The sequence below is a fragment of the Hyla sarda genome, chromosome 3, assembly GCF_029499605.1.
Source record: "Hyla sarda isolate aHylSar1 chromosome 3, aHylSar1.hap1, whole genome shotgun sequence".
NCBI lineage: Eukaryota > Metazoa > Chordata > Amphibia > Anura > Hylidae > Hyla > Hyla sarda.
In genome coordinates this window covers 306,907,003-306,924,059 of record NC_079191.1, presented here as the reverse complement: position 1 = coordinate 306,924,059, position 17,057 = coordinate 306,907,003, and the positions used below count along the sequence as shown (strand labels likewise).

Below are 17,057 nucleotides of genomic sequence, written 5' to 3'. Positions count from 1 at the left end.
CATTTTTTAGGTAGTACTACTACTCCCAGCATGGAACACACTGTTCCATGATGGGAGTAGCAGTACCTGTACTAATTGACAGATTGCCCGGGTCCGTTGCTATCCTTCTGTATAATTTAAAGATGTAGCCGGCCGCTCTTCTATGGTCCCCTGCACTGCATAGGACCATTACACCTATTCATATTTCCTGCAGAGAGCTGTGATTGGCCAGATGGTTCCAGCCAATCACAACTCTGTGGGAAATATGAATAGGTGTATATATACGTCAGTGCAGGAGACCATAGAAGAGCGGCCGCCCGCATTGATACATTATACAGGAGGATCACAGCGGGTGCCAGGAGTGACACTCGCTGCGATCTGTCTATTAATGCAGGTACTACAACTCCCACCATGGAGCAGAGTGTGCTCCATATTGGGAGTAGTAGTACCTGCAGTAAGGGACAGATCACAGCGGATGTCACTCCTCCTGACACCTGTTGCGATCCTCCTGATGTGAATGTTGGGGCTCAGCTGTGCCCACGGCTACAGAGCCGGGAGAACAGCTGATGTTGAGCAGTAGATATATGTCATATATCTACTGCCCAGCAAGAACTTACAGTGAGCCTGCAATGTGTATACAGTATACACATTGCTGGCTCACTTAACCCTTTGCTGAGCTGTACACTATGCGCCAGCCCAGCAAGGAAAGAGTTAACTTATACTGCTGGACAGTGTAGGTTAACCCTTTGGGCGGTATACACAGCTATCTATAGATAGCTGTATATAGTGTATACAGAAGATGAAGCCCGCTTACTTCCCTCTAGCCCTGTAGTCCAGGCTGGGTCCGTGTAGCTCTGCCCCTAGTGATGACGTCATCAGGGGCGGAGCTACAGACGGGAGCCAGGCTGGTAAGGGTGTGAGGCTCTGTTCACATTGTACATTTTGTACAATGTGAACAGACCCGTCTGGCAGTGTCTTCCCAGATAGGGAGACTCCAGCTGTTGCTAAACTACAACTCCCAGCATGCCCAGACAGCTAAAGGCTGTCTGGGCATGCTGGGAGTTGTAGTTTTGCAACAATTGGAGTCTCCCTGTTTGGAAAGACATTGCAATATGGGCTACACAGACCCAGCCGGGAAAGGAGCAAGGGAGGTAAGTGGACGTCGGCTTCTGTATACACTATTTACAGCTATCTATAGATAACTGTATATACTGTATACCGCCCAAAGGGGCTATAGGAGCAGGGAGACTTGTCAGTCTGGTGACAGGACTCCCGGCTCCTGTATAGTATACACGGGTACACTATGCACCCCTGTATACTAATCGGCCAGGGGAGGTGAGTAGTGATGCTATACATCCCTCCTCATCTCCTTACACTCTGTGTACCGGGCGCTCAGCATCCGACCCTGAAGACAGTGAAAAAACTGCAACAAGGTACAAATTTGGCTGTTTCCACACACCAGGAAAAATGCCAGAAAAACTGCCAAAACCCAGGAAAAAGCTGTGGCAGTTTTTCTGGCGTTTTTTTTAGGTGTGGAAAAAAAAAAGTTAAAAGCTAGCCTAATTTTGATCCATTATGTGTGTGAAAGCTAGAAACAAAAAGTTGGGTGGGAACAGAAGAGAAAGCTCCACGCTATCTTTCAGGACAGTCTCTGGTTTTTAGGTGTCTAATAAGCTGAATTAGGTGTAAGGGTATGAATAAAGGATGATGGCCTGTGAGAGTTAGGTTCATTATAATGAATTATTAATTCACATTACCTTATATATTTGCATGACTCGCAATAAAGCTAAAAAAAAAATGTACGTGCATAGAAGTTCCATAGCAGATAAGAGTTTATCAGGCTCAACCTATAACCCCACTGTGTTGATCTAGTGGAAAGCAAGAAACTGTTATGAGGGAGATGCAAATTGCCCTTTACTTTGAGAAAATTCTTCCAGACTCCAAGTATGGCTATCAGTATAAGTCCCTAAATTAATATCCTGTCCAGAAATCTATTACTCTCAACTTTTAATATAATATTTAAAAAAAAAAGGCAGCTAGACCCCTCTTGACATTATTTAATAAATCCACCATCACATGGCAGAGACTTCTGTGGTCTCACTCCTCTTACAGTAAAGACTACCGACCTGTGATGATGGTGAAACCTTTTTTACTCTAGACATAGTGGATGCCCCCTGTCATGGTTACAGGCCTAAGTGTTAAATGATCTCCTGTAATTTGCATTTATATATTTGTACCTTGTAATCAATAGTTTTCCAAACTAAATAACCCCCGGTTCCATAACCTGTCTTAGTAAGGGAGTCCACCCATTTCCAGTTTAGCCATGTCCTTCCAATTTTAGCAAAAATTTTACACAATATTCCATGTAAATATATACCTTTACAAAATATTTGATGAGGATTTTCCGTAAGTCAAACACTTGGAAAAGACTTGCTGCATTAGTATAAATCACACTATATCCTTCCAGAATATATTGGCTTCTTGCTATTTCCCATGTCAGCCACCTAAGGTTGAACGCAGCATTACATGAGAGAACATGTGGCAAATGACCAATTTGGAAACAGCAGCATCCCGTGTTATCCTCATCACCTTCAGTTATTGCTTCCACCTCTCGTTGGTGGCAGTATGTACCTTTAATATAAAACAGACACCTTTAAGGGATTTTACAGTATATAAAATAAAACAGTAACAGTAAAATTAACCCCTTGGCAAATGTGTACTGAGCATTCTGTAAGACTGTATGAGGGCGCAGTTCTTTGTTATTTAATTTTTTATTCTCTTTTTATTGAAAAGTAAGCAATGAAAAGGCAATGCATTCACAGACCATTACACCACGCGACAATGGAGTAACAATCACAGCACGATCAGTACAAAGCCATGAGAGAAACATGTCACAGTCATTGAGTACAAGATTAGCAGAAATACGAAGCAAGTCAAACCATCAAAAAACAACACTCAATACTCCTTGTAGGGAACAGCTCACACGGTGAGGTCAGCAATGACAGTATTCACAAAGGCAGCAGGTTTCAAACGTCCAAGAGGATGTTTATTTAAATGATTTTAGGCACAAAGCACAGTGCACACAAAACAACAAAACCTAAGCCTGTTCGGCTCTAACTAAGCATCAGGATACCTCACTATCCTACTGTGGGCCTAATGTCTGGCCCCAAGCAAACTCACAAAATGTCCAGGTTCAGACCTGGTAGGTTGGAGCTGCAGTGCTGGCTGTGGCTACTTCTCATCTCAGTCTCTCCAGCTATCAAACCCGAACAGCCCTTTACTATAGTAAAGCAATCAGCACAGGAAGCCTCACCTTAGAACACCTTGGATTAGGGAAACCCGTAATGGACTAGGGGTGTTCCAACCTGTTCTTTCCTGAGGAAACCAGGTGAAATATACACACCATCCACTGCTTTCCCATACACTTTACCACATCCTCTATAGTTATATGTAGGGGGAGTAAAGTGCCCAGCTATGCAACTATTGTTCCTTTCCCAAGAGTAAAAAGAGTAATCATTCCACACATCAAAAAGGAAGGAAAAGGGTACAAAGTAGGGAGTACAATTAGAAAGGAGATCCAAAAGTGTTCGAAGACAGCAACAAAGTGTAGCAGAAAGTGAGTATCGAGTCAAGGGAGCGCTATACCAGGTCCTCCACACCTTAAAGAACTTATTGGGGCATTTACAGTTGGGGATGATTACAACAATTCTGATTGCTGATCAATATATATATATATATATATATATATATATATATATATATATACATATATATATATATGTATATATATATATATATAAATGCTAATCAAATGCTGCAGAAAAACATTATTATTCCCATCAGATATATCAGCTTAGCTATATGCTTGTAACCAAGAGTTGAACCTATTCTCTGGATAATACTTGAGAAGCAAGAAAGAAGATTTATGGTGTTCCAAAAAGGAAGATGTAACAATGAAACAAGTAGGAGTCTGAATGAAATCATTCTGAGGAAAATGCAATCGGTGCAAAATAGCGGATACATCTGTAATCTTCAAAATACAGCAGGAAATCTGCCCTATAATCTCATATGACTATGATTGAATAAATGCTTAAAAATAAATGCTTACGCCTGTATAAGCGTATGGACTTGAATGGCCAATCAAGGCCGTGACAAGATGATTTTTTATGTGATTGACAACCTCCCCTTTTGATAATCCTATATAACAATGTGCTTCCTTAACCCCTTAAGGACCAGGGCTTTTTCCGTTTTTTCATTTTCAATTTTTCCTCCTTAACTTTAAAAAATCCTAACTCTTAAAAATTTTCACCTAAAATTCTATATGATGGCTTATTTTTTGCGTCACTAATTCTACTTTGTAATGACATTAGTCATTTTACCCAAAAATCTACGGTGAAACGGGAAAAAAAATCAATGTGCGACAAAATTGATGAAAAAACCCTATTTTGTAAGGTTTGGGGGCTTCCGTTTTTACGCAGTACATTTTTCGGCAAAAATGACACCTTATCTTTATTCTGTAGGTCCATACGGTTAAAAGCACACCCTACTTGTATAGGTTTGAATTTGTATCACTTCAGAAAAAAATCATGAATACATGCAGGAAAATTTATAAAATGGTCATCTTCTGACCCCTATAACTTTTTTAATTTTCTGTGTTCAGGGCGCTATGAGGGCTCATTTTTTGCGCCGTGATCTGAAGTTTTTAGCGGTACCATTTTTGATCACTTTTTAATAATTTTTTTGTGCGTACGCCACTGAACGTGCGGTTGAAAAAGCGGTATATTTTTATAATTCAGACATTTCCGCACGCGGCGATACCACATATGTTTATTTTTATTTACACAGTTGTTTTTTTTTTATTCTTGGAAATGCCGGGTGATTCAAACTTTTATTAGGGGAAGGGATAATTCAAAGGGTTAATGATTTTTTTTACACTTTTCTTATACAATATTATAGCTCCTATAGGGGGCTGTAACATTGCATTAACTGATCTTTAACACTGATTGATGCATCCCCATAGGAATGGGTCAATCAGTGTTTTCGGCGATTGATTGCTCAAGCCTGGATCTCAGGCTTGATCATTCATTCGGTGATCGGACAGCGCAGGAGAAGATAAGAAGACCTCCTCCTGTGCTACAGCTGTTCGGGATGCCACAGCTTTGAGCGTGCGGCTAAAGGGTTAATAGCTATTAGCGGCGGGTCTCGGCTTCACTATGACGCCGGGCCCACCGCGATATGATGCGGGGTCGCCGTGTACGCGTACGTCATGGGTCCTTAAGGGGTTAATAAAGACAGAACTTTCTTGGCTGAGAAAGGAGATTATACCAAACTCTCTTGTGTGGTATTTTTTCTTACGTCGACATTCAGCACACACATTGAACAGCAGCAGTCACTCACATTTGAGGCCTAAGCAGAGACACTCCTCGACACTACTGTTTTTGACAGCCAATTGTTCAAAGGGGATAATAGCATTAACTATCTTCTTCCACTGGAGGAGAGAGGGAGGTCGAAGGCCCATTCACCTCAAGGCCACTGCTTTCCTAGCCAAAAATAGCACCTTACAGATTTTTCATATGATGTTGCCAGGATTCCTCCGGGAGGGGCCCAAATGAACAGATCAAAGGGTCCAAGGGTACTGGGACAGATATCAGGGAGGACAGAAAGTATGCTTTATTTTTCCAGTAAGATAGGAGGAAAGGACACATCCATATAACGTGCCAGAAGTCAGACCTAGGAGAATTGGCATTTGTGGCATGTATCGGAAGGCATACATGCCATGTTAAAAAGTCTGACCATGGTGATGTAACTTTGATGTATAATATACAGTGGTATCAGCTTGTTGTTAGCCATAATCTCAGACCAATCCTCACCAGTGAGGGAGGGGATGCATGCCTTCCAAAAAAAAAAGCCTGAGCAGAAGAAAAACCAGCTCAGTCTGTGAAAAAAGGTGATGAGACATTCTTAAGGACGAGGGGTTTTTCCGTTTTTGCCTTTTAATTTTTTTCGACATCACCTTCTAAAAATCATAACGCTTTAAATTTTGCACCTAAAATTCCATATTATGGCTTATTTTTTGCACCACCAATTCTACTTTGCAGTGACAGTCATTTTACCAAAATATCCACGGCGAAGCGGAAAAAAAATCATTGTGCGACAAAATAAAAAAAATGCCATTTTGTAACTTTTGGGGCCTTCCGTTTATTAACTTTTTTTTTACCCCTTTTTTTTGCAGTGTAATAGCCCCCCCCCCCCAGTGGCTATTACCCTGCACATACTGATCTCATACACAGATCATTGCTGTGCTGCCATTGACACGGCAAAGATCAGTGTTATTGGCGGTCGATTGCTCAAGCCTGGATTTCAGGCTTAGAGCAATGAATCGCCGATCGCTCGCGACGGAGGCAAGTAAGGGGACCTCCGCTCGTGTTCTAGCTGATCGGGATTTCATGATTTCACCGTGATGGTCCCGATCAGCCCAACTGAGCTTCCGGGAAGCTTTTACTTTCATTTTAGAAGCGTCGATCGACTTTGAACGCCGCGTCTAAAGGGTTAATAGCACGCGGCACAATGATAGTGCCGCACGCTATTAGCCCAGGGTCCCGGCTGTCATTAGCCGCCGGGACCAACCCAGTATGAAGCGGGGTCACTGCATGACCCCGCATTATATACTGGGAACGGGCGCAGGGCATATAGGTACGCCCTGTGTCCTTAAGGGGTTAAAACAAGCAATAACTAAATTAAAAAGAAAGGAAGGTATGTAGAAGAGAATAAAGGGCTAGCGGACTGCCTTAATGAATATTTCTGTTCAGCTTTTACAGAAGAAAAAGAAGGAAAAGGACCTCAATTAGGGAGGAAGACTAATGAATTGTTTGATGCATGTGTCTTTACAGAGGAAGAGGTTCTACTTTTGCTGTCTAAAGTGAAGACAAATAAATCACAGGAGCCTAATGGGATATACTAAAAATTATTTAAAGAGCTTAGTGGTGAACTAGCAAAACCGTTAACAGATTTATTTAACCAATCACTGGTAACAGGAGCCGTCCCGGAAGATTGGAAATTAGCAAATGTCATGCCCATTCACAAAAAAGGTAGTAAGGAGGAATCAAGCAACTATAGGTCAGTTAGGCTGACATCAATAGTGGGGAAATCTTGTGGAACATCTAAAATCCCATGGATTGCAAGATGAAAAACAACATGGGTTTACTTCAGGGAGATCATGTCAAAAAATGTTATAGATTTTTTTGATTGGGTGACTAAAATAATAGATGGCGGAGGGGCAGTTGACATCGCATATCTAGATTTTAGTAAGGCTTTTGACACTGTCCCACATAGAAGACTTATCAATAAACTACAGTCATTGGACTCCCATACTGTTGAGTGGATTAAGTAGTGGCTGAGTGACAGACAACAGAGGGTTGTAATCAATGGAGAATATTCAGAGCAAGGTTTTGTTACCAATGGGGTATCTCAGGGATCTATACTGGGATCAATTTTGTTTAATATCTTCATTAGCAAAAAATATCGATGGTTTGACACAGTCCTGACCTCAGTATCTGAGAAAAGGGATTTAGGAGTAATTATTTCAGAAGACGTATTTCAGAAAACAATGTAATAGAGCAGCAAGAAATGCTTGCAGAATGCCTGGATGTATATGGAGAGGTATAAGCAGTAGAAAGAGGGAAGTGCGCCTGCCGCTATACAGAGCACTGGTGAGACCTCACTTGGAGTTTTGTGCGCAGTACTGAAGGCCTTATCTCCAGAAGGATATAGATACTCAAGAGAGGATTCAGAGAAGAGCTACTAAACTAGTACATGGATTGCAGGATAAAACTTACCAGGAAAGTTTAACATGTATATCTTGGAAGAAAGACGAGACAGAAGGGATATGATAGAAACTTTTAAATACATAAAGGGAATCAACACAGTAAAGGAGGAGAGCATATTTAAAAGAAGAAATACTACCACAAGAGGACATCGTTTAAAATTAGAGGGGCAAAGCATGCATGGGATAAGCATAAGGCTATCCTGCATATAAAATAGGGCCAGGGACTATTGATAGGATTCAGATTATTGGGCAGACTAGATGGGCCAAATGGTTCTTATCTGCAGAAACAGATTCTATGGTTCTATGTTTATAGAATCAGAAGCCTGGGAGATCTTGGTCCTAGTCAGGTGAGTAAATAAAATATACACCAAGCCCAGTGGATCCTGAGAGCAGACTATCCCAATGAGAGGATAGGCCGATATAGGGGGTCTAGGAGGAGGCAACTGGGAAGGCAGTGCATATAAAAGCTGGAGGTACCTATAAAATGTCTCCCTTGGAATATTAAAGTATGTTTGAACCTGATTAAAAGATTTGAAGACATTGTCCACATACAGGTCACCCAACTGTGTAACCCAATAAGCCATCCAGAAGGAGGAGCCCAATGCGTTCATTAAGTGGGTAAAATGGGGGTTGTCCCATAGGAGGAGATCAGCATTTATGTCCGAGAAAGTGGAGACAATTTGTGTTTGCCAGCAGAAAGGTAGGGTTAGCCTATGTAGAGGTAAGAGTCCACGAAGCCAGGGGGCGCGCCCTACAGGAAGGCATAGCTGCCCAGCCAGAAATTACAATTTAAAATCTCTGAGTGCTGCCCCCACCAGATCCTTAAGATGCTGCAAGGTGGAGAGCTTCGGTTTGGATCAACTAGAATCTAGGGTCCTGAAAAAGGTGGCTGGAGGGGTGATCCAGTAAGTAAAAATATTTAGGTCATTTTATCATTTTTATTAGGTTGATCCTCCCTAAAACAATCAGCAGCAGAGCACTCCACACCTTAAACTTGACCCTGACGAAAGAGAGAAAGGACTGGATATTGACAGATAGGTCATAGCGTGTCCCTATGTATAACTATCCCCAGGTACTTGAAATGAGCAACAACTGACAAACCACAGAGGTTGGAGGGTCCATGTCTTTTCCCTAAAGGCATGATAAGCAGGGTCCTGCTGGAATAGAAGAGCCAGGGGCTTCACTGCCACCGCAAACAAAGCGGTGACAAACGGTACCCCCGGAGTGTCCAGCTCTTTGTTATTCTTACTGGCAATTAATTATTTGTGTAAAAGGAATACTCAAGTGCCGACTATTCCTCCACCGCTGTGCCTGGGCTGAAAAAAAAAATGAAAATAAACTTTCACTCACCTACCTGCATTGCTCTGGAGTGCCGCTACAACTGTTCGATCCTCCGGTCCTGTCTTCTTCCGATCGTCACACGGCACTCAGCCTTTAACCAGCCGCAGTGATGTCCCGCATCGGCCGGTGATAGGCTGAGCGCCGTGTGACAATCTGTGCATAGGAAGAAGGCAGACAACAGGACAGAAGGACCGATCAGCTGTAGAGGCCCATTTTGATACTTGCTATGGGGCCCTCTTTTTTCTATGTATGCCACTGGTACTGTATACAGGCTATACTTATCAGCTGCTGTATAGCTATACTATACAGCAAAAAAAGAAACCAAAAAAAAAAATAATGGAAATCAGTATACATAAAATGAAAACATTTGTTCACATTACATCACAAGGCATCAATGTTTAGTTTTCAAAAATGCACTACACTGCATGTGCCTGTCTCCCCACACGCCTATTCAAAGAGCGGGTCAATACGCTTATAACGATAAAAAAAAAAAAATCATTATTTGTTTTTGTTTTTTTTTCCTTTTCCTCCAGGGAACTTTTATAAGATATGCTTGGATTGCTTATAATGATTAATTCTCTCCATCTATTCTGGATAGAGAGAAAGCTGCTCCTCTGGCGGCAGCTTATCTTCCCAAGAACAAAATTATTGGATACGTTGAAATCAAACATGCTCTGTCCTTCTCTTCCCTGATATCTGCCATTCCATGTATATATTAGATGGGTGGCCAATGCCATCATGAATATAATGTGTATGGCCAACCTAACAATTGCATTTATGACCCATTACATAGAAAGACTAACTCCAGATCTCTCTACATCTAAGTCCTCAGCTCTACTGCTTATTAATAAAGCTGAGTATTGTTGCTTTATCCTATTTTAATATGTATCATCCCATGTATATAGTCTATGTGTAACATCTTTTATCTGATGTATTTATTTGTTATCTCAACTGATGAAGGGACCAATGTACATTAAAACCTTACAATTATTTTTTTTTGGGCTGAACAGAAAAATGATATCACTCTAATAATAAACAATTGGCCCTGATTTACTAAGAGTGGAGTGTAGTTTTCTCTGTGGGTTTAATTCCCTACAAGGTTTCCCTACATTTTGCACTATTTTTTTTACACATGCCCTGATCAGTGGGGATTTCCTCAGCTGAAATCCGCCATATTTTCTGTGGAAATCTTAGTAAATATGTTGAGTTTTTGTGAAAATGTTGGGGACACCCCTCCCCCTTTTCTGTGACCACACCCCTTTCCACGACGGCCACGCCCCTTTTTCGTGTTTTCTCAGTAAAATGGAGAGTCTGGCGCACAACCCGACAAAACATGTCGGGTTTACAATAGTAAATCAGGGCCATTATATTGTTTTTACTATCTTATACACAGACACATTATTTACCTACCTTTAAATTCAAGTCCTCTAAGCTGAAATGTAATAAATCCATTTCCAGTTTCAATCAAGTGGACAAATGCATTTAAATAGTCTGAAACTAGAATAAAACAGTCGCCAGAAGCATAGTTGCCCCATCTTCCCAATGTTAAATCTCCGCACAAAGAATGCTGTAGTGATCTTGCAAGATGTTCATAGAATATTGAATTCAAATTATCATTATCATTTCCTTAAAAAAATCAATAATATTATGTAAAATATATGAGTATTACCCTGCTGTAATGTTGCAGACAAACAACAAGCAAACTACTTTTCTTCATACAGTGTGGTACAGCACCTTTGGCAGTTACTGTCACTTCAAGTGACAACTGAATAGAACTGGTCATCTTATGCCATTGGTCATCCTATGTTGTTAGTCTAAGTGGTGTTAAACTAGGGAACAGAATGTAACTGATCCATATCCAAACTTCTACATCATTGTCTCCTTTTTCCCCATCACATTTCAATAATATGCTGTCCTTTTTCATACTGCAAAACCTTCCTTTTTTACCCCAAATATTCACAACAATGTCACAGATTATCTCTCTCACACATGCTATCTTCTATACCATCCCTGTATAGCCAAAATGTAGTGTGAACACAACCTTAGATGGAATTAGGTAAATTTTCCATATCTCCCCATTTCTGTGAACCTGTTGTTGTTCTAACAACCTAGTAACATAGTAACATAGTTCATAAGGTTGAAAAAAGACCAGAGTCCATCAAGTTCAACCTATAACCCTAATAAGTCCCTATTGAGTTGAGTTGATCCAGAGGAACCTAGGAAAACAGTCTGAATCTTATCTTTGATCTTAAGGAGCCCAATACACTGTGGTCTAGTTCAGTAAAAGATTCTGTCTAAATAAAACATATATATATAATATAGTCCATTAAATATTTCAAATACCTGGATCTTTTTCAATTTGATGCTGAAGTCTTGTATTCATAATGTCAAGCCTTTTGGTGCTAAAGATATAAGAAAACCGTAAATTTTCATAGGTTTATACATTGTTAAGTGTATATTTGTAGAAGTGTGGACCTTCTGTATTTTTTTTTTATACAAATAAGTAAACAAATAAATAGAAACTTTCTTAAAGCGGATGTGTGAAGTCACCTATGCTCCCCTATGTAAAGGTAGAATAAAAACACATCTCTTCAGACAGGCCTATAACAGTCTCTAATTGGCCTCAACATATCCCCAACATTTCCTCAACATATCCCCAACATATCCTCAACATATCCCCAACATATCCTCAACATATCCCCAACATACCCTCAACATATCCCCAACATATCCTCAACATATCCCCAACATATCCTCAACATATCCCCAACATATCCTCAACATATCCCCAACATACCCTCAACATATCCCCAACATATCCTCAACATATCCCCAACATACCCTCAACATATCCCCAACATATCCTCAACATATCCCCAACATATCCTCAACATATCCTCAACATATCCCCAACATATCCCCAACATATCCCCAACATATCCTCAACATATCCCCAACATACCCTCAACATATCCCCAACATATCCTCAACATATCCCCAACATACCCTCAACATATCCCCAACATATCCTCAACATATCCCCAACATATCCCCAACATATCCCCAACATATCCTCAACATATCCTCAACATATCCTCAACATATCCTCAACATATCCCCAACATATCCCCAACATATCCCCAACATATCCTCAACATATTCCCAACATACCCTCAACATATCCTCAACATATCCCCAACATATCCCCAACATATCCTCAACATATCCCCAACATATCCCCAACACATCCCCAACATATCCCCAACATATCCCCAACATATCCTCAACATATCCCCAACATACCCTCAACATACCCTCAACATATCCCCAACATATCCTCAACATATCCCCAACATACCCTCAACATATCCCCAACATATCCTCAACATATCCCCAACATATCCCCAACATATCCCCAACATATCCTCAACATATCCTCAACATATCCTCAACATATCCTCAACATATCCCCAACATATCCCCAACATATCCCCAACATATCCTCAACATATTCCCAACATACCCTCAACATATCCTCAACATATCCTCAACATATCCCCAACATATCCTCAACATATCCCCAACATATCCCCAACACATCCCCAACATATCCCCAACATATCCCCAATATATCCCCAATATATCCCCACACTTCTTGTTTGAATAGTTATTGTGTAATTTTATGTCTGATACTTGTCTTTGTTTGTACCCCATAATTGTAAGCGCTGCGAAATCTGTAGGCGCTATATAAATAAAATAAATAAATAAATAAATAAATAAATAATAAATACTGTTGAATAGAATGAAAGATGTTTAAAGGGATACTCCATTGAAAAACATTTTTTTTAATCAACAAGTGCCAGAAAGTTAAACAGATTTTTAAATTACTTCTATTTCAAATTCTTAATCCTTCCAGTACTTCTCAGCTGCTGCATGCGCCACAGGAAGTTCTTTTCTTTTTAAATTTATTTTCTGTCTGACCAAAGTGCTCTCTGCTGACACCTCTGTCTGTCTCAGGAACTGTCAAGAGCAGGATAGGTTTGCTATGGGGATTTGCTCCTGCTCTTGACAGTTCCTGAGACAGACAGAGGTGTCAGCAGAGAGCACTGTGGTCAGACAGAAAAGAAATTTAAAAAGAAAAGAACTTCCTCTGTTCTATACAGCAGATCATAAGTACTGGAAGGATTAAGATTTTTAAATAGAAGTAATTTATAAATCTATTTAACTTTCTAGCACGAGTTGATTTAAAAAAAAAATAGTTTTTCACCGGAGTACCCCTTTAACTCAAGGGTATGCAGTTTTCTGTGATGTGAAGTTTCTTTCCAAAAAGGAAGATTGTCTGAAACAAAACATTTTACTGGAATGTATGCCACAAAGAGAGAAAGAGTGTACAGTGACTACTGGGGAAATTGTGCCAAACCTCATTCTTTGGAGCACAAAAAATAGGTTTCAGCACATGGGCCTGACGAAGTGCAAGGCGCCATACGGACCGTCGCCCACCGGCTGAACCCACCCGTTCTTGTGTCATCTATCCACCTCCTTGCTATGCTGTATTTCCTGCACCGTCAATAAAAGAAGTTATTGGCATATCCACTGGTGTCCGAAGTGAGTGCTTCAGGATTTGCTTCTTGCAGTGTACAGGTCTCAGCACATGCTTCACTGTCTAAGTCTAATGGCTGATTCACCCTACGAAATTTCCAGCCAGAGAAAATTCTGGGAGGAGATTCCTTGGGCGGCAGGCAACGGCAGAACAAGCCAGCACTAGGACCACTCCGAAGTGTATTGTCTATATAGACAGCAATGCCATTCCGAATGGATTCTGCAGCAATGGACATATTCATTCTTTAGGTGGAGTCTAGGATATGGAATTTCCATGTAGGAAAGCCTGCCACAGAAATTCCGTAGTGTGAATAGTGAAGCTAAATGCCATTGAAAACAATAGTAGGCTGTTGCACCAGATTTTCCGCAGTGGAATTCTACTCAGTAAATACGTAGTGTGAATGGGCCCTAATTTCTCTTGCTCATCTTGTCTCATTCTGAATGTACAAATAAATTCAAAAAACAATGAAAAGACTGTAGTAAAAAAAACAATCAAGATAACATCTCTACTGTAAATAAGATTGGTCTTGCTTTTGCAATGGATTGGTCTTGTTTCTGAACCTCTTAATGGAAAATGCTGCTGATCGACATTTGCATACCGTAAAAAATAATACAGGAATAAATATTTTGATCCCCTGCTGATTTTGTATATTTGTCCACTGAAACAGAAATTATCAGTCTGTTGTTTTAAAGGTAGGTTTATTTAATAAGTGAAAGACAGAATTAGAACATACAAATCTAGAAAAATGCATTTCAAATAAGTTATATGAATTGATTTGCATTTCACTCAGTAAAATAAGTATTTGATCTTCTTTCGGCAGCAAGATATATGGATCCCAGGTGTCTTTTATACAGGTAAGGGGCTTAGATTAAGTGCACTCAGCATTAAAGGAAGAGCTACTAATCTCAGCTAATCTGCATAAAAGACACCTGTCCACATGTTCTAAGCTCTCCACCATGGTCAAGACCAAAGAGCTGTCCAAGGATGTCAGATTGTAGACCTAAACAAGGCTGAAACGGGCTACAAGACCATTAACAAGCACCTTGGTCAGAAGCTTACAACAGTTGGTGCAATTATTTGCAAATGGAAAAAACATGAAATAACTGCCAATCTCTCTCAGTCTGGTACTTCACGTAAGATTTCACTAAGTGAAGTTTAATAATCATGGGAATGGGAAAAAAATGGTGAAAAATGCAAGACGTATAGCAATATCTGATGTGCACACCCTACAGCCTGTTCTAAAAAGCCTACTAAACTGACAGATATTATGCAATGCAATGATACATTATACCACCATAATAGTTACTCACCTGTTAATTCCCTCCCAATACTTTATTGGTCTTGGATACGATGCAATAAAAATTACACTTCCAAGAAATGGACTCAGAGAGCTGGAAAATATTGATGTTGCAAATGTCTGGAATAAAAGCATTCCCGAATCTAATTGATAGAATGTTAAGTTTGAATAAAGTCAAGTGCGGACAATAGTACAGCAAAGCACTAAAACATACCAAACATATTGCTTCTACCAAGTACAATATACAGGGTGGGCCATTTATATGGATGCATCTTAATAAAATGGGAATGGTTGGTGATATTAACTTCCTGTTTGTGACACATTAGTATATGTGAGGGGGGAAACTTTTCAAGATGGGTGGTGACCATGGCGGCCATTTTGAAGTCGGCCATTTTGAATCCAAATTTAGTTTTTTCAATAGGAAGAGGGTCATGCGACACATCAAACTTATTGGGAATTTCACGAGAAAAACAATGATGTGCTTGGTTTTAACGTAACTTTATTCTTTCATGCGTTATTTACGTGCTGGCTGGTTTATGTGCTGGCCATTGTAATAATACAAAAAAACTCAGTCCTCAGTAACTCACTCCTAAAAAGAAGTGCTTGAAGGACACATGGAAACTGGACTAGTTGATGATGTGACACTCGATCATCAGTGCCCCCCCCCCCACAATAGTGTGTAATGCTAAAAAATGTATATATATGTCAAATTCATAGTATCAGGCCAGCATAAATAAAATATTGTTTAATATATTAAAATAGTAATCTATACCTCCAAATATTCGCCACCGCAGGGCCCTTGCGGTTATTGGTGAATATCAGGGCTAATAGTAAAGATGTTAACAATTGTTCACGACAATATGAGGATGTATAATTGCAATTCACTTTCTGTAAATGGGTGTGAAAAATACAATATAGTAATAAAACACAACAAAGTCCTCTAAAGTAATAAACCTATTAGGAAAGAAAGTCCTGCTGAAAGAAAGTCCTGTTAGAATAAAGAGAATGTCTCCACGCCTATAACGCTATAAAGGGAAAAATTTCACTTTTGATCTGTATCCACAAATAGTCTGTGATTATGTATCACTTTGTAATAGACCTTTCACAACTATTTCTCAGCAATTTTTCTGTTAGAAAAAAGTTTTTGTTTGGCACTATGTGCCACTCACCGCCCTCGACCAGTGTTTGCTGGGGTTTAGAGATGTTGCGCTCCGGGAGGGTGACTTCTCCGGCCGGGAGCGGCGACACCCGTGTATCGGGGTCAAGCCGCTTCTCCGTTTGGCAGATGGTATCGCCTTCGGCTGATGTATTCGCCGCCACCGCTCTCTCCACGCATATTCTGGCACCGTTCGCTGGCGTGTGACGTGTAGCGGTCAGCTGGTTTCAGATCAGCTGACCTAAGAGGCAGGGTCCCAGTCTAGTTGTTAGGAGTCCCGATGAATCCCGGAGTTTAGAACACCCAGGCGCCGGACGGGAGGTAGGAGGATTCAGAGGTTTAGACTGTGTTTGAAAATGGATAGCAAGGTATGCTAAAGTTTGTAGTCCAGATTCAAGTCCTTCAAAGATGCAATAGATGTAATCCTGATAGGGAGAGCACTCTTTCCCATATGTGAAATGGTCCGATAGATATTTAAGTCCAAATATAGGCAAATTGGTTAAAAAACGTAGGTGAACCGCACATCCGTGTGAACACGTAGCAATAGTCAATCAAACCAAACGCGTTTCGGGGTACACATAGGTGATGTCCTGACCCCTTCCTCAGTGGTGTACAAAGTAACAATTACTGGCTATTTATGCTTACAAAATTGGATCACCTGTGGGTATCCATTCCTTTATCTAAAATCTGGTACGGAATATTTAATACGGGATATTTGGATTTATCTGACTATAAGTTGGATCACATTGATATTGTGTGAACAGGAATCTATCTGATATCTATGATACCTATAATGGATATATTAATATACATACAACCTATACTAACCAAAATGAATAGAAATGAAATAACATTAAAA

The 17,057-nt window shown here is 40.2% G+C and overlaps 1 protein-coding gene across 8 annotated transcripts in view; it reads right to left on the bottom strand.

The window, feature by feature from the left end:
- Positions 1–17,057, bottom strand: part of PCNX2 (pecanex 2) — a 357,339-nt gene that overhangs the window by 92,993 nt on the left and 247,289 nt on the right. For 7 of the 8 annotated variants that reach the window (XM_056567002.1, XM_056566999.1, XM_056567000.1 and 4 more), the window contains 4 exons: positions 15,056–15,185; positions 11,489–11,547; positions 10,556–10,771; positions 2,357–2,610 (listed from right to left, as the gene is read on the bottom strand). In XM_056567002.1, coding sequence (XP_056422977.1) covers positions 2,357–2,610; positions 10,556–10,771; positions 11,489–11,547; positions 15,056–15,185 — 659 coding nt within the window. The remainder of the gene's footprint in view (positions 1–2,356; positions 2,611–10,555; positions 10,772–11,488; positions 11,548–15,055; positions 15,186–17,057) is intronic. The other variant, XM_056567003.1, reaches the window with a different exon arrangement.